At 35.8% G+C, this 22,578-nt stretch overlaps 1 protein-coding gene across 1 annotated transcript in view; it reads right to left on the reverse strand.

Annotated features, from left to right (window-relative positions):
• Znf804b (zinc finger protein 804B) overlaps window positions 1-13,898 on the reverse strand; it is a 545,913-nt gene extending 532,015 nt beyond the window's left edge. The window contains exon 1 of the mRNA XM_047561462.1: window positions 13,642-13,898. Within this exon, the coding sequence (XP_047417418.1) occupies window positions 13,642-13,749 (108 nt within the window). The 5' untranslated portion in view covers window positions 13,750-13,898. The remainder of the gene's footprint in view (window positions 1-13,641) is intronic.
• Between the last annotated feature and the right edge of the window lie 8,680 nt (window positions 13,899-22,578).

Raw genomic sequence — 22,578 nt, forward strand, 5'->3', positions numbered from 1 at the left:
GTGTTAGAAAAGTAGGGCACACTGAGCATTTTCATTATAAAGTTGTGGAAACATGGACTGCTATTTCTAACAGTTGTGTTAAACAGAATGCTAACTGGCCCCTATGTCAGTGCTTTTCTTCCCAAGAAAACACTACAGTAAAGATCAATCTTATAGGGCCATCCAGAAGAGCAAAGATTTCAACCATTGATATAAAATGTTAAGTTCCAAGTCAGCATTGAGAACATTTTAAGGAGTTTCAGAAACCTGCTTTTAGAAGAACATGTCAAAATGATAGAAGTAACCACTGACTACATTTCATTGTGCACTTACAATGTACCAGACCCTGAGCTAAGCCCTTTACATTCATTAGCTCACTCATTGCAGACAATGGCCCTACAGACAGGAATTACCACTGGTGCACCACCTGAGGCTCATCATGGTCCAGCCATCACGCAGTTAGTTAGAGCTGACATGGAAGGTCCAATCAGTTCCATCCAACTCTGAAATCAATACCCTTCATCACCTCTGTATACTTAGAACAAGAAGGGAAAAGTTTCATGCTCTCACATAAAACTGGAGGGATGAGAGTAAATATATAAATTAAGGCAAAATATATAAATTATACAGTCATGTACTGCATAATAACACTTTGGTTAATGATGCAACAAAACTATGACAGTGTTCCCATGAGATGAAAATGCAGCTGTATATAGCTCTATAAAGTTAATTTTCAGTTCCTCACTCCTTATAAGAGACTATGTCTCATGAATTTACTGCATAAGTAAATAGATAAATGATGATTCAACTTTGGAACTTTTATTTTCTTATCCATAAATTATTACTGATTTTTGTAATAGTAACAGAAAATTCACAGTTACCTATTTCATTTGGTGCGATTGACAAGAAGTAACTAGAAGGTCTAATATCAGAACAACAGAATGATAAGAGATTTAGAGTCATATGTCTCTTGACATAGGTGATTTACTTATGTCCTTGTTACATGACCTACAGGGTCCTAACTGGTCCCCAGTCCTGCCTTGCTTGCAGTCCCTCAGCTTACCCCCATATCCCAGGCTTGACAGTCATTCTTGAGTTCTGCACCAGGCTGTGTACCAGGGTAACTCCTCCTCATTCCTCATGTCTCATATGAGCCATCTTTCACTCTGGGAAGTTTTCTATAATTCTAGGACTAGCTGAGGTCACCCTGCTATATCTTTCTTTATCACCACTTACTTTTCCTTCACAATAAACTTGCACTTTTATAGAGTGCTATGAAGTAAAAACCTACTTATTACCTATTTTCACTCCCTGTCAGCAGACACCTCCTATGTCTGTTGTGCTGGCTTCACTATCACCAGCACCTGAAGGAGTGCCCAGTATGTGCCCAGTAAGGCCCCCAAAAGTGTTAGTGAAAACTTAAAATCTGAATTCTACCAGCTTTGAGAAAGAGCCATATTGCCTGGTGAATTTTCCATTGGGAGCCTGGGATGACAGTGTATATCTTCCAAGCAGGGCAGCACAGAGCTCTTCCAGCCATCAAAGTCCTCACCTTAAGAGACTTTTTCTTCATCATCTCCACACCCTAGAGGGCCCAAAGCATCCTCCAAAGCAGAATTGTAAATTAAAAATCATCTTCAGTGTGCTATCCAATACTCTCATTACCCCTTGTCAATGGCCTCATTCTTTCTCCTTTAGGGATGAAAGACACCTAAGATGTTAGGTTAAGAGAAGAATCTTTTCTAGATCCTTCATTCACACAGAAAAGTAACCAGCAGGATAAAGAGTAAATAACTCTATATTTGCTATTAAATGCAAACATATACAAGTTATGTTTTGAAATATAAATTGAAATACCAGGCATCAATGACTAGGAATGGAAGATTCTCCACAAAGTAGAGAAAGGATTTTCTCGGTAGACCTCGCCAATTGTCTGCCCTCCCCACACAACATAAGGGGGACACAAGAAGACATGAAACCCAGTCAATGTGCAAATAGTCCTTTTTCTAGGTTCAATATCTACAATAACCCCTCATTCCCCCGGTGATCACATTTTGCGGGGTAGAGGGGCTACCTGGAATTGAACTCAGGGCTCTAGACTGCTAAGCCACATCCCCAGCCCTACTTTGTATTTTATTTAGAGACAGGTTCTCACTGAGTTACTTTGCACCTTGCTTTTGCTGAGGCTGGTTTTGAATTCACAATCCTCCTGCCTCAGGCTCCCGAGCTCCTGGGATTACAGGCATGCACCGCCATTCCCTGGGCTGATCACACTTTTGGTGCTAGCCTGAAGGCTGCACCACACTGTGACCAAGAGGATCACAGAAACCCTGCCTTCAATTGCTGTCATCCTCTGGTCTCACGCAAACAACTGAAGTTTCAAAAAAGAATTCTGAAAATTCCATATAAGGATATAACCAAAAGGACAAAATTGAAAAGTCTACATGTACAAGTTTAGAACTGTCTTGAACTACATTAATTTTAGACTCAGTCCTAAGTGCTCAGTGCCCATGGAATTACTACAACTGCGATAGCTTTAGTAGTTCATCCATTTCAGTGACTCCTCCCCCTACCTTTTTTTTTTTTTTTTTTTTTTTTTTTTTTGGTTCAAAGGAGGAGTTTGGTCACTTATCAAAGCCTGTAAGTATTATAAGTATTATTACTACTTCCCAGGATATTTGGTTCATGAAGAATTTCTCTTCACACAGTGTGATTTATCTTTCAGTTTTACTACATGGCCAGCAAGCACCTGGCACATAGACCCTTAGCAAATACTTAAATATATAATTGACTGACTTCATGAGTTACTTTGACTCCTCAGTTGAAATTTTCTTATGCTTTCAATTCTATAAATCTTTGCACCCTCGCCAGCCTACCATATGCAGTTTGGCTAATTTCCATGGATGCAGTTTAAAGTGGGCCTTCCTTCCACTTTGAGGACCTGCTCAGGGGAAAACTTGTGCTTCCTTGAGCTAATCCTCTTAGGTATTCCTCACAGCTGAACTCCCAAAGTAATCTTAACAATTTTTACAAAAACTACATAGAATAAAACTTTTACATAATCAATGCCTAATGATAGAATTAATTGGCACAATATCGGAGAGCTACTAAAGCTGCTCCAGGTAAAATGTGCTCATTTAACTGTATTTTGAACTAAGCAGTGCTTACCTCTCATAGTCCATCTATGCAGTCTTCAAATCAGAGCCTCTGTAGCTTGTACCAAACACACCTTCTCTGCATAGATATGATTTAAAAACAGGAGGGACCTCTGAGACCTTCCTCCTACCTAAAAAAAAGCAGTTTTGCTTGTGTCTATTTTGCGAGGTTCCTAGGATTTCCTTTGAACAAAAGGCATTATAGTCTTTTTAAAAAGTTGAAAACACTACTCAAACATTAATGAGTTGTTTACAAACAGGGCAGTAAGAAATGCACGGGTGTCAGTTCTTTCCACACCTCATCAAACACAGCACTCATCAGAGCAGAAGTGAAATCCTAAGGCTGGCCTTATATTCAGGACTTGATGAATAATTTAAAACAATGTATTGAATTTTTGTCACATAAGCAAAGCACATGTTGCGTTCCAGGTACTGTGCATTCCATCTAATGTTAAGACCTTCAGATTAAGTGATATTCTTACACAATACAAATCTATCCAATATCACTACCAATGAATATTTTTATACCAATTGTCCTTTCTGTCCACCTAGGCTTTTTTATTTGCTCTGTTCCTTGTGGAGACTGGTTTTCTCTATCACTTTTGAGGTGCACAGCTCATTCCAATGATCATAGAGAATGGAATAGAGTGCAATCTAAAAAATAAAAAAAAAACAAAAACAAATTCACAGCAAAATGACCCGCTATCAGATGGAACACATAGTAAAGTTTTATTGCTTTTTATTACTTTCCCTTTATAAGACAATTTCACAAATCTTCCTTCTGTGATAATAAGAAAGCAAATCATCAGTGATTGTCACCAATGATTGACCCAGCAATATCATATAGATCTTGAACTCATAGAATATAGCATATGGATATAGGAAGAAGAGCAATAAATTTGAATTAAGATACAATGTCTTAGTTCATTTTCTATTGCTACAAAAAATATCTGAGACTGAATGATCTATGAAGAATAGAGGTTTATTTTGGCTCACAGTTCTGGGATCTTGAAGTCCAAGAGCATTGCTACAGTATCTTGTTGGCTTCTGTTGAGGGCCTGTGCTCTCTCAACTCATGGCACAAAGCAGAAAGGCAAGAGGACACAAGCAGAAGAAGCAAAACAGGAGGGGTGACTTGCTTATAACAATCCACTCTTTAGCTAATCCAGTCCCCTAAGAAGGAGAACCCACTATCTTGTGAAAAGTATGAATCCCTCTTAACAATACCATCATCTCTCACAGGCCCACTTCCCATCTCTACTACAATGGTAACAAAATTTCACCAGAGTTTCTGAGGAGACAAGCCATTTTCAAACCATAGCATACTTGAGTTCTTTAAATATATATAAATTCATTTAAATTAGAATTGATTAATATAAGCATTATTTGGTCCTCATAATCTTGGCAATAATCCTGTTTCCATAGTAACACAAAGTTCTATTTTATCCTCACGCATGCTTCTGAAATTATAACAACTTTTCTAATAATGTTTACATATCATTTGCACATAAATTTCATTTTTATGAGAAGTCCAAGCTAGAGGTTTCTTTCTTTTAATCATGTATTGTTATCTTGCCACTAAAGTACATAATTCACATCTTCTCTCAAATAATGAAAACTCACCAGAACCATTCCTATTTCCAAGAAATTTTTAAATTTACATGATGGTCAGAACATTACATTTCAACATGTAATATTAAGTAAAAGATAATGAAATACTTCACAGGTGTCACCCTGGATAGAATCTAAGTGTTTTATTAGCATAAGTCTATTATTCATTTTTACCTAATCAGTATTCTCCCCTTCATGGGTTTCAAATACTTGGCAAGTTTCCTTCAGTCAACGTGAAGCAGCTGAAACACTATCCAGTTACCTATCCCCACCCAAATGGAGAGGTTTTATTCAAAAGCTTGCTCTCAGTTGAGCTGCACATATATGTGTTCCTTACTAAAACTCATTTTAATAACTTTTAAGAAGGGAGTTTATAATCTATCATATTAGGATGGCAGTCTCCTTTGGGGTGGGGTGGTACCCAGTTCAAAACACTCCTGGGGCTTCCAGCGACCTATCATCTTTTAAATGCACATCTGGGGTATTAAAAAGTCTGCACACCTATGATTTGTGGCAATTTCTACAAAAGTTAAAAAATCTTTGATTTAGATACTACCATATGTAGCATAGGGAATTTGAGGAACTTTGAAGAATTGTAATTATTACTTCAATTGATCTTATTACTTTTACTTAAAAGTAATATTTTCCCCTTAGGAATTTGCAAATATACAAATCAAAGACTAAATAAACTAAAAAGGGTAGCCTAAAATATGCCTTGGAAATGGTCTGATTTTCATGTTCTTATGTTTGCCTTCTAGAAACAGAATATAGATGGTATAAAAGAGGAACACCTAGAAAAGGCAGTATTTACAAATGTGAACCATATCTTTCTTAACATATCATCATGTTTTGCTGAGTTTATCACCCCATGAAGAATACAAGAACCATGAGTATGTTATATTTCAAGTATTTTATTACAATAAACATTATAAGAAAGAACTCTGGGTGGCAGAAATTTTAATTTATATACTAGAAAATAATGCCAAGTGATGTGGCACTGGATGGTCTTTGTTCTCACAAGTGTTTCAGTCCTTTACAGGACTTAACAATGAGAATTGCCAGCTGTCTTTGAATATTTAAAGGGATATCATGTTGAAGAGGGAGCTCTTCTTGCTTCCCTACTCTCTTGCTTCAAAAGGACACACAGAGAACCAGTGAGTAAAAGGAGAAAGAGACCGAGACATTTGGGTAGAAGCAAAAGCAGACTCTGCATTAATTCAGTACTCATAGGAGACTAAAGTCATCTTGATAAGCAGAGAGCCCCCTACCACTGCAAATGTTACCCCATATTAAAGGTGAATGTATTCTGAGCAATTCAGTATAACCAGAGCATAGGATCACATAAAAGAACAGGTAGAGTAAAAGATGAAGATGCGGGTGGGAACCAAATCATAAATATGCTTAAAAAATCACCCAAGGATTTTGAATGTTTTTAGATATGTGAATGTAATTATTATGGCCTCCTCTATGTCTAGTTTCTTCACATTCAGGTGAAGCAAATCAACAGAAGAGTATCAGACATGGGGGAGACTCCATCTTTTTCATCTTTCAAAAAAGAGTCCCCGTGGTCATTTTCTGTTTAGAGCATGACATTTATTTCATTCAATAAGTAAATGCATGTAGCCATTGCTTGCTAAGAAAGACATTGGGGAATATAATTATTCATAACAAAATGGAGACTGGAAAGGACATAAGTGAATGGAAGGGATGGGAAATGACTGCTTGTCTGATGCTGAGGAGGTATTTAGGACAAGTGAAGTGCTAAGTAGCTGTGGGAAGAAGGGTTATGGAACAAAACACTGGTAGGTACATTCTGGAAGGAGAGAGGCCTGACTAAATTCTGAGCTAGAGATGAATGTTATGTGTGAATGGTAAACAGAGAAGAAACATGTATGGCTGAGTCAGGGAACAGGCAGAGCAGGATGGTTCTCATCATTTTTGAGGATATAATGCATTTATAGTTAAAAGTATTATGCCAAAAGTTATGTGTAAACCAAAGAAAAAGATATTGAAAAAATTGACAATCATTTGAATGAAAGGAAAAAGGACTGATAAGAAGATGTATAATAAGGAGGTAGAATATCATTTAGAAAAATCAAACTTGGGACTGGGGAGATAGCTCAGTCAGTACCCTGGGTTCAATCCCCAGCACCACCCCCCCCCAAAAAAAAAAGAAAGAAAAGAAAAGAAAAATCAAACTGGCAGAATCTGTTTCAAAATAAACTATATTTTGCCTCTTACACCCACAGAAGAGCAAAATAAAATTTACCAAAAGGAATTTGTCAATTGTCAAAGCCAAAAATTGGCAGCCCTAATTATGCTTGCTAGAAATGAACAGAATGAATACTGTCCATGAATCATTCTCAAAGTTGCCTAGTACAAAATCCTGAGTGGCAGCCCCATATCTGGGCATTCTATATTTTATTGTTTATTTATAATTTGACTTGCTTTGACAACAGACATAAGTCATTTGAAAGAAACTTTATGGGTTAAAACAACATAATATAATTTTTAAAAGAATGAGAGACATGGGACATAAAATTAAAATAAAAGCTACTCTGGAAATAGAAGATGATCAGAGGTGTGGATATCACATTGCTTTGAAGGTCAACATCAATCCCTATTGCTTTGCTAAGCCATAGATTTGTCTCTGGGCTTCTTATCAGCCTAAGGAAGAAGGAAAAGGAAAAGAATTCACTAGATAGACTATTTTTCTGTAAAGAAAAAAATATATCAACAGTTCTTCAGAGGTATATGTTTAGATTTTTATATCAAGTTTGAATGAAAGATGATTTTATTTCAACACATGTTTTTAGGGGTCCATTTCTGGAAAATTAAAGATCATTAGTGAATATTTTAAAAACAAATAAAAAAATTTCTTTTCCATTTTAAATACTAAAGAATATTCCTTTAAAATGCTTTGACTTCAATAGGCTAAGAATGTCTTAGTTTTATCTCATAATGTTGTCTAAAGTAAGAAGTAATTCATCTTTCCAGGATTTCAAGTTCAGTAAATTCTTCTAGTACAAGAGAGACTCTATAACTTGGGGATTAGTACATCCCTATTATCATCATAACTACTTTTTAATGAAAACATATTAGATACTTAATTTCTCTCTCTAGATCTTATCCACTAAGAAAACTTGATTTGAAAAATCTATGTACAAATTGCTTTCACATCATTTTATAAGGGTTACTTGAATTTTCATGAAAAAACTGTATTTGTTATAATTTGTTACAGTCAAAAGATATTTTCAGTAAAATAGCTTTTTAAAAGTTTGTATTTTAATTCATTTTTTCAAAATATATACATATTTACTTTATATGTATGACATATACATGGTATTTAAAGATTTACCATGATGACGTATACTTTGAACAAGCCAACTTCACACTTAAGTACACTTAATAGAGTTATTTGACATATATACTACTCATCTTGCTCCTTGACCCAATTCAACCTTAAACCTACTGACATTTCAAGCTGTGTTACTACTTAAAACATGAATAATGTATATTTTAGTGCACATACATTTTCCAATAGATAATTCAGTTCTTAAAATTACAAATAGTTAAATTCTATGTCAAATCCATGCCAATTTATCTGAAACATCATGCCAATATATTTTATATTTATTGTATTCCCAGATTATAGATCAGCAGCTTAAAATAGCTTATCTTCACTTTTGGTTTGTTTTGATTTCATTTTTATCCTTTATACAAGTCTATCTGTATTTATACAAAATAATATACCATTAAAGCTAATTTTATTTTTGAAATCAAAGTTCATTTAGGGATAATGTGTATTTTATGATCAAATTTTAGTAAAATACTGACATTTGATACTTTAACAAAGTGTCATTCATATAAAAACCATGTTATATATATTGATTTTGTATCTAAAGGAAACAAATCAAGGGATATGATCCATCAAATTTTAATTTTGAAGCAAATATATAATTAATTTAAAAATTACAAATTAGAGAATTCATTCAAATATTCATTTGATTCTTTTTATTATGGAAGCTTTCTAAAGTCAAGTAAACATAAATTCATTTAAGCACTAGAAAGTTGACACTTTCTTGGTAGGATCGGTAGTAAATACAAGTTTCTGAAATCGGTTAGTTGGGGGAGAGAAGGATTGAAAAGGCAATGAGAAGAAAAGAGGTTTCTTAATATGATACTTAACATAAATATATGTGTTAGAACTATAATAGTGAGTCATCTTTATTGAAAATATCTGAAAGTTTTGATACAAAGGCAGTATTGTGCGTTCACGAAGTCAGGAGGAGAAAGCAGGTGCCTTCTCTACAGGAGGGCATGTCTTCATAACTGTCTTTGGTGCACAAAAACTGAGTCAGCATGAGAACATTTTAAACATGTTTAACATGAACTTAGTAAGCATACTGGAAATATACACAATTACGTATTATAATCTAGAAAAAAGAACAGGATTATCACTATGCTCCTTTCCTGATTAAAGTTCTCTGGATGGGTGCACCTTCCAGGTGATTCATCTTTTCTAGAACTTCTTTCATTTATGGATACACACTTATAAATTTAAAGAGAGAATTTTATACAACTTTTGGTCTATTTAAAATGTTTGTTTATTTGTGTGGCACCTGCTTCTATTAGGCAATTTAAATAAATGTACAACTTAGGAAAAGGTTACTAAACATTTTTAAAAATTCAAGGACCCTAAAGGATTGCTCAGATGACAATCCCTAGAGTCACCTCCACATGTAATGCTTTAGGGGAAGACAACAGGCATTCCCAGAGACACATAGTCTTGGGTTTCTAACTATGGTGCTCCCAGGAATAAGCACTTCATGAGAAATAACATCTTACCTAAACTTCAAAAGATTAATTGTTAAATGTGTGGTTGCAGATAAAATATGTAGCTGTGACTATTATTAATATTTAATCAACAGGTATCATGAATGATATTAATCACACAGAGACTAAATAAACTTAAACCATACTTAAACAAATCCAAATCTGAGATGATATTTTAGGCTGCATAAAAAAAGAATCAATTCAAATAATTTTTTAATGTGGCATTGAGGATATCCCTTATTTATTGAATTCAAATATGGAGGCAGAAGAACTTAAAAATTCACAAATAAACCCAAATTAATCTATAGATTACTTTCTTAATGAATGTTTCAATTATTGTAACAAAGTTTTATCTTTACATGTTTTATGGTAAAAGGCTTTGATATATATGTAACCTACACTTGAGCACAGGTAACAGTGTGTGTATATCCATCTATGTTGTGTGTTAGCATACATATCTCATGTGAATTTTTAAAGTCACCGTTCAGTCATACTATTTTAGAGCTCAGAAAGGGTGGGGAGTAAATAATCTAAAATGTAGTAATGGGCACATTTACGTTTTGAAAGTTGATTTTACCATTAAGTGTTATGGAATACTCCCTTGTTTTTCTTTCATTTTCCTTAATCTGTCTCTGGAGTTAGAGCAACATAAAAGATCTCAAATCAATTATTCACATTCTAATTAGGATGGAGACACAATATGTTATTTTCATACACAGTCTCTAAAAAGAAGAGAGATGCAATGATAATAAGATACGTCCATGTTTTCATTTTGAAGATGGAAGTGAAATTTCACTCTATGATTTTCAGGTTACTTATCTATGAATATTCTTTGGGAATAAATGTTTTATTTATTTTCAGAATTACCCTATTAACTATTTATTACAAGAATTTCATACAAGGATCCAATATGTTTTCTAAATGAAATTATTTGAAATAATATATACAAATATATTTATTCTCTTCTCTACTTTCAGTTTATTATCACAGATTTTATAGACATGTGACTTGATCATAACAGATTTATACAAACCCTTTAAATATATAACAAGACATATATCTATAATACAGTAAAATGTCTAATCCATATTATGCAGATGTAGTTATATAAGAACTATAAACAAGGAATGCTTATGTCAAAAAGAAGTTGTGATCTTTGTCCTGTTTATAACATAATATAAGATAGTTTTGTTCAATGATTATATTTTATTGAATATTAATATCAGGTACTACTTTTAAACAGGTTTATCAAAACATAAAAATATAGAATAAAATATAAAGTAAAGACACTTGCATTAAAAAAGACCCAAAAGTTGAAGTAACAGGGAAACTGGTGAAAGTTAGTTAAATCAAATCATGATACCCCAATCTATATTTAGATAAACTGAGTCTCAGTGGATGGAAATGATCAAAGTCATGGAGGTAGAGGTCAATTTTAGATCATTCTGCACTAAATTTGAAAAGGTATTGTCAAGTAGCTATGTTATTGAAAGAAAAAAATAGATGACTGTGTTTAATAATTGTATTTCCTGTGAGCTTAAGAACTTAATATTTATACTTAGGGGGGATATCAACAAATTTATGTCAACTTGAATGAGACCTGATATATATCACATATGTGTATATATATAAATGAAACCTGATATATATATGTTATATATATGTATATATAATATGTATATATATATGTATATATGTATATATATCAGGGGTATTTTAGTTTCACACTTTGCAACTCAGTAATAAAGGAAGTCAAAATACCCTCATTGAGACCAGGAAGCTATTCAAATGTGCCAAGGCCTAGGGTCCCTTCTGGTAGCAACCTATTTTAACTTAGGGGAAAAAAATAAGTATTATGCAATAGAAAAGGAATCTTGTTTGTTGGGAGACTCATCTCAGCAACCTGCCAATGACAGAGAATGAATGAACATCAGTTCACACATGGCCTAGCTCATGTGAGCAAATATTCAAACCTTGAGAGCCATGAAAATGCCATAGTAAAATCTAAAAGAAGAAAAAGTAAATCAATGTGGGTCTAGGAAGTACATATATAAGCTAACTCAGGGATCTTTCAATGATGCATATGAAATTTCAGTACACTCAGTTGTATAAATATTGAAGAGAACCATTCAGTGAGTCAAAGCATAGAGCCCTAAGAACAAAGTAAGTGAATTAGTATGCTAGTAAAAACTAGCCAATGTAGTAAATAAAAATAGTGTCCTGTGGGTTTAGGATGCCTGGTATGCCCTGGTCATCCAGCACAGTCCCAGGGATGTGGGTTATTTTCTCACATTCACATTCACAGATCCAGCCTCAATGGAGTCAATCAAGCTTCTGGGAGATGAGTGACCAGAGGGAGGGAGGGAAGACTTTTTTTCATCAAGTGACAGAAATTTCCTCTGAAAACTGTAGAGATTTGGGGAGATTAACACCATATTCTAACATTTAAATAGAACTAAACAGTGTAGGAACTATGACATTTTTCTCTCTTTATCCTCAGCTCATTAAGACATATACACTACAACATACTATCCAGTTCAGATTTCTATAACTTCAGGGAGGGTTGTGGAGACAGCCACAGAGATTATCAAGGTGTTGGAAAATAATACCTATGAGAAAATTGGAACATTCTAAGTTTACAAGACAAAATGAGCTTAAGCAGGAATTTGAAGGATTTAAGCTTGCTATAAGGAAGAGTCTCCTGACACTTGGGTTGTTAAACATTGAAGTGGTTTGCTGAAACTGCAGAAACCCCAATCTGGGGAATCTGTAAAAACAGGAGAGACACAGACCTGCTGCTCAGGATTGGATATGGGCCTTATTCAGCTGGAACTTCCCAAGTCCCTTCTAACCCTGTGAGTTCAATTGTAAGTGCTAATATAAACAGTATTTTCCTTGTAACATTTCTGACTCAGTACCATTTAAGTGTGTGTGTTGGGGGGTGCAACAACACACTTTTTGCAGTACATAAAAGCAATGAGTTTATAACAAGGAATACTAACGATATCTTTGAGTACTTGTACTTTTTGATTTTAAACTTATCATGCAAATCTTACAGAGCTTAATGAAATATTTTTACAATATAGTGCAGTTTTGAATAATTCACAATGATGAGCATTAAATTGTGATGGCAAGTATCAAACATAATAAAAAAACAGGAAGATTGGCAAATTAAGCTTTTCCTCTTTATAACATACAGGCTAAAATATTGTGTTTTTTTTTTTTTTTTTTTCTTTACATTAGGCTACAAAGTTTCTCATTAAGTTGGGATACTTACTTATTCGTAATCCAAAACATTTTTTTCTTGAAACACACCTGAATCCTTAAAATAGTGATTTGTAGTACCAAAGATGAATTGAGGATACACTTAAGTCTTAGATTCTGATGAAAGTATTTTATATAAAATATTGAATTAATCAGATGGTAACTAGATTGAATAGTTTACTAAGCTAAAAAGAAGTCAGTCAAATTGAATGTTGACATATTTATATATAATATAAAACAGTCCAATTTGGATTCCACAAGGGAACTCTTTTGCTTCCCCAGTAAAGAACCTAATAGTTAACCATTAGATTTAATCAAGTTTTAACAACCAACACCTTTCCTTTTGCCAATGAGCTGAAGCAAAATCTTTAAAGAGTTTATTATCTTATAAAGTAGCAGCAGCATTATTAAACTAATCTCGGCTGATGACTTCACAAAAGCACATTATAAAGTGCCACTCAAACTTTCTACACTTCCCAAATCCACAAATTCCCAAGTTGACAGCATCTTCACAGCCCTGCAGTTAACTGCATTCAGTAAATATTTGCATCCATAGCACCACAGATCTTAATGACTGTTGCAAACGCGCATGTAAACACACGCTCCTCTCTGTGTATTTGTCAATAAATTGTATAAACAGACATAATATACTTGTAGGTAAGGCTTATGTCTTAGAAATTCCTCACCCACCCATTGTATCAGGACAGTATCTCTCAATATCTTTTTTAGTTGATGTTGATTTTAACGTGGGTAGTGTGAGTGAGTGTGTGTGTGTGTGTACACGCGCGCACATTACCGGTGAGGGGGATCCATTCTTGCAGAGGGGCCCTCGGAAGACTCCTTTAATGCCCCGGTAGTGCCCATTGCTGAGATGTCTCGAACTGATGACCAGGTAACAAGCCATGTGGGTCCAGGCGGGAGGCTCAGAGTCTCAACTCCTCTTCAGGCGACCAGCGTGGGATTGTGGGCTGGTTTCTCAGCAGCAGCAGTGACTGCCACCTCCCGAGAAGAGTACAGCAGTAAGCCCGGGACGCAGCAGCGCCCGCGTGTCCCTGTTCCTCACGCGGCGCTGGGTTTCTACTGCCAGTAGTGGCTGCTGCGACTGAGGCGTCGGTGGCGGGAGTGGCAGCCACAGAACACTTATGGGACCCAGCGAGCCAGTCCACATGCTGGTCTGAAGAGGTGGCTGCTCAACCGCGGGCCGGATATATATATAGTGTGTGTGGATATACACACACACATAGACACTGAGGACAACTTCCCGGGTCTGGGTCTGCCAGGAAATTAGGACCCCAGCCAACCCACCACACACACAGCGCCTTCGCACCTAGTGCACGTCCCTGGGATGCTCAGGCATGGGGTCCCCATCTTCTGATCCGGGGCATCCCCGGGCTGGGCTGTGGGATGCGGTTCCAGGAATTCAGCAACAGCAGCTGTGCTGGTAGAGTGGCAGGGAGTCCTTGGAAGCGCCAAAGCACTGGCCCCCGCTGCAGTGGCGGGGAGAGGAAGAAGGAAGCGACGGGCGGTCTGGGACGAGGACAGGGTGCTGGGGACGCGGCGACTTCAGAGCGGGGGCAGTTAGCGCCGCGGCTGGGAGCCGTGGGCTCTAGCCAACTGGGAGGCTCCGGATGCTCCGGGCGGGAGGCGAGGAGGTGACAGCTGCCGCGGCGGTCGCGGGAGGCACTCGGTGCTGTGCGACCCACCGCTCCGCCTCCTGGAATCAACCTCCCTAGACCCCAGTCCCTCTGCTCTGAGTCTGAGCCAACTTTCTACCGTGTTTGGGGGCGGGCACCTAGGATGAATGGGAGGGTCTTGGCGGAGGAGATGGGCAGGAAAGAGAGCGATTTCTTTACTCTTTCGCTGCCTGCTCACCTTCAGCGCTTCTTCAGCGCCCGGCGGACCGCCGCGTTGGCAGAAGCAACAGCTCCCCAGCCGGTTGTTAGGATGAGCTGTTCAACCCCAAATAGGGCAGACCTATTAGATGCGCTGTGGTAGGTAATACATGGAGGAGGAAGTAAGTTTTAGGCGGAAAACTTATAGATATAGAAATCAAATATGAATAGGTATACCTGCATATCTATGCACATACCTTGAATTATACTCACTTAGGAGTCTTCCTGTAATCATAAAGAAGCAAAATATTTTTAGTTGGATAAGACCTCTGTTTTCACAACCCCGAATCACCCTCTTAAAAGTGGTCTTTAACAAACGTTATTTCGTTTACTGTAAATTAAACCACCAGGGAGCGAGCTGCACTGAAAATAAAAGACCAGTGCAAAAATGTGCTCTACCAAGAGAGGGAAGCCCTTCCAGGGTCTGGAATCAGTGCGCCCTCTCCTCCACCCCGCGGCTGGCCTAATGAAGTTCTGCAATCTCCTTCTGCCCCACCTCCTCGGCTCCGTGCTGGGTATAAGCAGAAGGGTCGCCCCCTTTCCCTATTTTGCTTCAGTACTAGAATTAATTTTAAAGGTTACTGCTAATACTGGCTCCCAATCTTGTCTCAAGTTTTCTCTAACTCTCCTGTTCCCCACAATGCCCCATTCACTTTCTGATTGACATGGAGGACTTCTCACACATGACAGAAACATATTAAAAAATAATAATAATAGTAATTTAATTTTTTTCTACTTAGGTAATTCATAAAACCCTTAAGAAAATATCCAATTTTAACTTTGTAACTACCCAATAAAAATCATCACTTTTTGTTTACACTAATACAGTGCCTTAATATCTTTAATATTTTATCAAGAGTCACATAGATGTATTTCTGATTTAAAAGGTTTTAGATAATCTTATTAAAGTGTTTAGAAAACTTCCATGAATGTAAGATAATAAATAAGGGGAAAATGTCATTTCCTTGCAGAACCTTCTAATTGAAAATGACTGAAAGAGATAGTGCAATGTAAACCTTGTAGAAATTGTTTGTTTTAACCATCTTGTTGGTAAGAAATTTTTGAAATAAAAATAAAGCAGTAACAATAGATGCAACACATTCATCTATCTCCTTCCTATTGATGTGTTTAACATCACAGCAACGGTGTGTTTAACAATGCAGTGTTTATTCAACTTAGAGCTGTAAAATGTTTCCTGAAGCTGGAAACAAATAACTTTCCTCATATATACACGTTAGATATAGTCTATCCAAAGGGAAAAAAATGTATCTGCCACTAGCAAAACTATTAAAGTACATCAAATCTTTACCCCAAGAAATAAAATGAACAAACTGAAATTTTAGAAGGAGACAGTATGACTCAATCTACAACTATTTTATTTTTGGTAAAACTAGTAACCCGGCATTGAGGATCATGGTGTAAGCACCTAGAATGGATAAGAAAGGTAAATGTAACAATTTGGGGGAATAACTTTCCAAAGCTACAATGCCTTATTTATTAAGCAAGTATACCTCCTAATAATGATTAATTATTTTTTAAGAATACATCATTTTTCTAAAATAAAAGGATTAGTGAGTAACCAAGCAGTAAAAAATTCAATTGTACCATCCTATTCTATTACATTCTATTCAAAGAATTTTTTAACTATTCACACATTCTTGTTTATTAGAACATTATTCTATATATATTTGAGTTTTTACCAGAGGAAATAAAATATTTCCTTTTTATAGAAATGAGCCAAAGACCATAGTAATTTTACTAAATTTCTTAAAAATTGTTAAATTTTTTAGTTCTTTCTTTCTGGAAATTGTTGATTCAGATTTTGTTAATTTGCCATATTTTAAGTCAGATATGGTTGTTCTTTGCTTTTTAATTTTTTTTGCCATTCATCTTAAAATATTGAGGCAAAAATTGACACATCTGTTATACTTGAACCAATTTTAAGAACTGTTTTTAGAACAAAAAGAAACCAACTCCCTTCTTTTCTTCTCCAGATTGATTGATATCTATCAACGTGCTATCATCATTTTCAATAATTCCTCATCATTGCTGCCCAATACTTAACATGTTGTTCACCAAATCCAAATAGTAGAAAGTTGTGTATATTTATTTGCATAGTTGCTATAGACACCAAGTTGCTCAGATGTATTAACTTCTCTCTTTACTAAAGGAATGAAGTAATTACAATTTTTTTCAGAGAAAATTAAATCAAAGTAAAACAATGTAAAATATGCTCTACTAAGTGAGTTTTAGACAGAGGTCAAATTCAGTTACAACAAATGTGATGAAAAAGCAAATACCATGTTCAATTATATAAGGCCCATTTATTTAAAGCAAAGTTTGATATGATGAGTTTTCATTCCTTGGAAAGGGATGTGAACAGCAAAGGGCAATGGACTTAGTCTGCAACCAAGTTGGCATTTCCTTGTATTTAGATGATTGACATAGTATGAAATCCCTGCTGTATTACCTTTATCAGCATAACTCGAATGCACCCAATAGCTCCATATCCAACACTCCCACCTTAGTCCAAACCATTATTACCTCTTTCTTGAACCACTGAAATGTTCTTCTCACTAGTGTCCCTCATTCCAATGTTGCCTCCATATACTATGTATTCTCCATATCCAAAAGTCATAGAGATATCTGGAAAACTATAGATCATGTCCTAGTATTTCCCTATTAAACCACCTAATCACTTCATATCACATTCAGAATAAAACCCAAACTGTATTTTAATTTTTAAAAAATGTCTTGTTTGATCTGGTCCCTGTCTGCCTTCTGTCTTCTACTCTCTTCCCTAGTTCTCCTGGTGTTCCTGTGGCACATCATTTGCTTTCACTGAAGAGTCTTTGTTCCAGTTGTTCCTTCTACTAAGTGTTCCTATAAGTACCTTACAAGGGAAGCAGCTTCTTGTCCTTCAGATCAAACATAAAAATTGCTAATTCAGAGACACCTTTTCTGATCACCAAAGCTAAGGGAGCTATATGGGATTTTGGAACCATTTTTTTTAAGTAAATTAATAGACTTTATTTTGAGAGTACTTTTAGATTTATTAAAAAAATTGAGCAGAAAGTACAAAATTTCCATATTTCCTCTTAAATCTCAAATAAACAAATTTTTCCTATTTCTCCTAGTTTTTACAGGAGAAATAGGGGAGTGGTGGCGGGTACTGGGCTTTGAACTCAGGGGCACTCAAACACTAAGTCACATCCCCAGTCCTTTTTTGTATTTTATTTAGAGACAGGGTTTCACTGAGTTACTTAGTGCCTTGCTTTTGCTGATGCTGGCTTTGAACTTGCCATCCTCCTGCCTCAGCCTCTGGAGTCACTGGGATTATAGGAGTACACCACTGCACCCTACCTGATTTACTTCTATTGTTGAATAAAATATTCCATTCAGTTTGATTTAAATTGTGTCCCTGCCTCACCCCCACCCAAATGATCAAGTTACAATCACCTGTGAAATGTTGATCTTTTTTGGAAACAGTCTTTGCCAATGACCAATTTCAGATTATGTCATTAGGATGGACCCTAATTTCATGTCACTGTGCTCTTATAAGAAGGGATACATATGGGTGTAAAGAGAGGCACCAGGAGAATGCCATGGGAATACTGAGGCTATACCATACTCCATTGAATGCCAAAAGTTGCCTGCAAATCACCAGAGGCTAGGAAAGAGACAAGGAACAGATTCTCCCTCAGAGCCCTCAGAAGGAACCAACCCTGTCAATACCTTGATAGAGAGTTCTAGCCTCCAGAACTTTATGAAAATTAATTTGATTTTTTAATCCACCCAATTTGTGATGCTTTTTTGTGACACCCCTAGAAAATTAATTCACACTTCGTGAAAGTACCCGTTACTCACATATTGAATATAATTTGGTTGCTTCAAACTTTTGGCAAATGAATAAAGTTGCTATAAACATTCATGTGCAGGTTTTTGCATGAACATTAATTTTCAATTATTTTAGCTAAATACTAAGGAATGAATCTCTAGATCCTATGTTTAGTTTTATAAGAACCTGCCAAACTGTCTTCCAACCTAGTTGTACCATTTTGCATTCTCCCCAATAATGGATGAAAGTTCCTTTTGTGCCACATCTTCACCAGCATTTGTTGTCAGTATTTTGTTTAGTCATTTAAATGACTGGGTAGTGGTATTGAATTTATTTTAACTTCTAATTCCCTGATGATGTATGATAGTGAACATCTTTTCCAATGCTTACTTACTATCTACATATCTTTGCTGAGTTGTCCATTCGTACCCTTGGCTGATCTTTTGAGTTGTTTTCTTATTAAGTTATAAGAGTTATTTGTATATTTTGGATATCAGATTTGTATATCAAATATGTGTTTTCAAATGCTTTACCTCCCTATCTGGCTTTTCTTTTCACTTCTTAACTGTGTCACTTACAGAACAGACATGTTTACAAATTTAGTGAAGTCCAGTTTATCATTTTCTTCTTCCGTGGATCATGCTCTCAGTATTGCATACAAATAGTCATCACCAAACTCAAGACCACCTGGATTTTCTTTGTCATCTTTTAAGACTTCCGTGGTTTTATACTTTACAGTTAGGTCTTTGATCCCTTTTGATTAATTTTTATGGATGGTGTAAGGTCTGTGTCAAGACTCATTATCTGGGTTGTTGATATCCAGTTGATCCAACTGCATTTGTCATTTCTCCATTCAGTTGACTTTACCCATTGTCAAAGATAAGTTGACTGTAATTGTGTAAGCTATGTCTTGCCTTTTATTCTGCTTTCTTGATCTATTTGTCTATTCTTCCCATATCAGAGTGTCTTGATTACTGTAAGAGCTCATTTGAGCACTTTATTATTTTAAATATTTTAATATTTTCGTACAAATTTATGTATTGACTATATTACACTATAAAAGCAGATAATGTTTTTATTTTGTCCATTTCTGTGGTCCTACTATCTAAAGCAATCCAGCAATGCCCTTGGAATGTAGAAGTTCTTAGTCGATATTTGAGGAGTGAATGAATAATTGTTTTCTGTTAACCTGGTAACACATTATTATTTCTGTATAATAATATGTGTGTGCATATATCTGTACACACACAAATACAAGAAATTCTCAAATCTAGGTTACAATATTTTAAATTTTTTTATATCAGGATCCCAGGAAACATTTGGTCAAATCCCACTAATTTCTGTACTCAAACTCTGTTTATACTAACATAATTTTATTATTATTAAACTTGCTTTCTTTACTTAAACTTTAAGCTTTCCTTCCAAGCCTAGTACTTTGTATCATTCCCCTTGAAAAACTATTTTAGAAACTACATATTCAATTGCATTAGAGTCTTTATTATTTGGTGGCCAGAGATTTTGCATTGACACCAAAAATGTTCACTTTTTGTCCCCTAAACTGATTGAAACTATTAGACAAGGGATTCTGGTTAGAATGCAGAAATTTAAAAGTGGAGGAGAACTTAGAACAGGCTCCCATATTAGGCACCAATAGGAGCAGGCTGTAATATGAACGTGTGAAGCAGAATTCCCCCAAAGGCCCACGTGTTAAAGACTTGGTCCCAAACCTGTAGCATTATCAGGAAGTTTTGAAACCTTTAGGACATAAGCAGGAGGGGAAGGAAGTTAGGTCTTTGGGGACTCGCCTTTGAAGGGAATATTGAGACCCCAGCACCACCCTCATTCTCTCCTTGCCTTCTGACCTCCATGAAATGAGTTGACCTCCTCCACCATGCAGTCTGCCATGAAGTACTGTGCCACAACAGAACCAAAGCAATGGGTTCAGCTGACCATGACTGAAACTCTGAAACTGAGCCAGAGTAAACCTTTCCTCCTTATAAGTATTTCATACTGGGCATCTTGTCAAGTAACAGCAGACTAATACAAGCAGAATATTTCAGAGTCTTCCTAGTATTTTAAGAAAATTAGAAATCTAAATTTTTATATAAAATCTCCTACTATGTAAATATTGGTAATTAATGGGTTGTCATTTTTAATACTTTGGGCAGTTTTTAAAAAAAACCATCAAATTATGAGTGAAAAGGCAAATGCACTGGTAAAAGATACAAACAAGACTGAAATACAATAAAGAATTTATATCTTGAATATGAAAAGAACTCCTACTAATCAATAATAAAGAAAAAATTAAAAAGAACAGGAACTTCAAAGTTTCTTCACCAAAGTAGAAATAATTGAAAATTTCAGAAATCAATAATTTATTAGTTTTAAGTTGTACATCACCCTGCTCAGTCCCACTGGGGACATGAATCATCTTTGTCCAGTATCTCCACACTGCATACACTACCTACTCATTAGTTATTTGTAACCATCTTGGTTAGCAGATCAGCTTTCATAATATTGTACTACTTGTGTTTGTGTAACCCTTATTTTACTTAATAGTGGTCCCAAAGCACAAGAGTGTGATGCTGGCAATTCAGATATGCCTGAGAGAAGCCATAAAGTGCTTCCTTTAAGCAAAATTTAAAAGTTTTAATAAGAAAAGAAAAAAGATCATATTTTCAGTTAATAACAGCAAGAATGAATCATGAATCTATGAAATTGTGAGAAAAAAAAGAAATTCATGCTAGTTTGTTATACTCACACTGCAAAATTTACAAACTTAACTTTATCATTGATATGTGTTACAGGAAAAAAAAAAAACAGTATAGAGAGAGTTCAATGCTATCTATCCCTCAGGCATCCTCTTGGGGGTTATGGAACATATCATCTACAGATAAGGGGGATCACTCTATTTTGTACTGAGATTAGTGTGAGAATTCTAGAAAACTGCTGGTAATATCTCCCAGAGCTGCCCATTCATTTGCCTGAACCAGCAATTCCATGCCACATGTAACTGTATGAGAACACCAAAAACACATATGAAAATATTTACTGAAGAATTATTCATTATATCCAAATGGAACAACCCAAATATCCATCAACTGTGAATGAATAACATCATGTTATATTTATACTGTGGAATAGTAGACAATAAAAAACAAGCAAGGGCTGCACAATAGAAAATGGGTAAATCTCCTAGGCATCCAGTCAAACAAAGGAGCCAGACACAAAGACATGTACAATCTATTATGTGGTTTATATAAAATGCAAAGTGACAGAAAACTAATCTGTGGTGTCAGAAGTCAGATTCATGGTTACAGTTAGGGGTTAACAAAAGAAAGGGAACAAATGTGGTCTCTGTTGAGAGATAATACTATTCATGATATGACTCACTAATTTCCTTAACATATCTGTTACAAATCAATTTTTTAAATGTTGTAAAAATTAACCCCATCATTTTACTGATGAAGAAACTAGGATCCAGTGAAGCTTAAAATACGGTTCAAGACACACAAGTTGGGAATAGAGTGAGCTTACCACTGCCTGACTGACTCGCTAGTGTTTTGTTTGTTTCCACATGACCAATCTAAAGTTGTGCTATCTCCTGTCATAAGCAAAGGGATAGAAGATAAATGGATTGGCCATACATAAAGAAAAGAAATACAATGTTCCAAACACTTTACTGGTGCTTATAGAGAATAATCCTCAAACTAGTGCTGCCACCTTCATACCCAATGGGAAGCAGATGCATTCAAGGGTATAGAGTATGGTTTGGTTACATTTCCCCAGGGAAAGGGCATGAACCTGATGCAGAGGTGAGGTAGGTGATGAACTTGGATCTGTCATATGCTCTGTGGTGCAGTTCCAGGAAAATATTCAGTATGTTCACTCTCATCCTGGAACTTTCCACATAGAAGCTGAGACCTTCAGCTGGATACCACTCCACAATAGCCACCCCAGCTCTGGCAGGGACCCAGCTAGCAGCCCAGAAAACAGAGAACAA

This window comes from Sciurus carolinensis, chromosome 8 (assembly GCF_902686445.1).
Source record: "Sciurus carolinensis chromosome 8, mSciCar1.2, whole genome shotgun sequence".
NCBI classification, from domain to species: domain Eukaryota; kingdom Metazoa; phylum Chordata; class Mammalia; order Rodentia; family Sciuridae; genus Sciurus; species Sciurus carolinensis.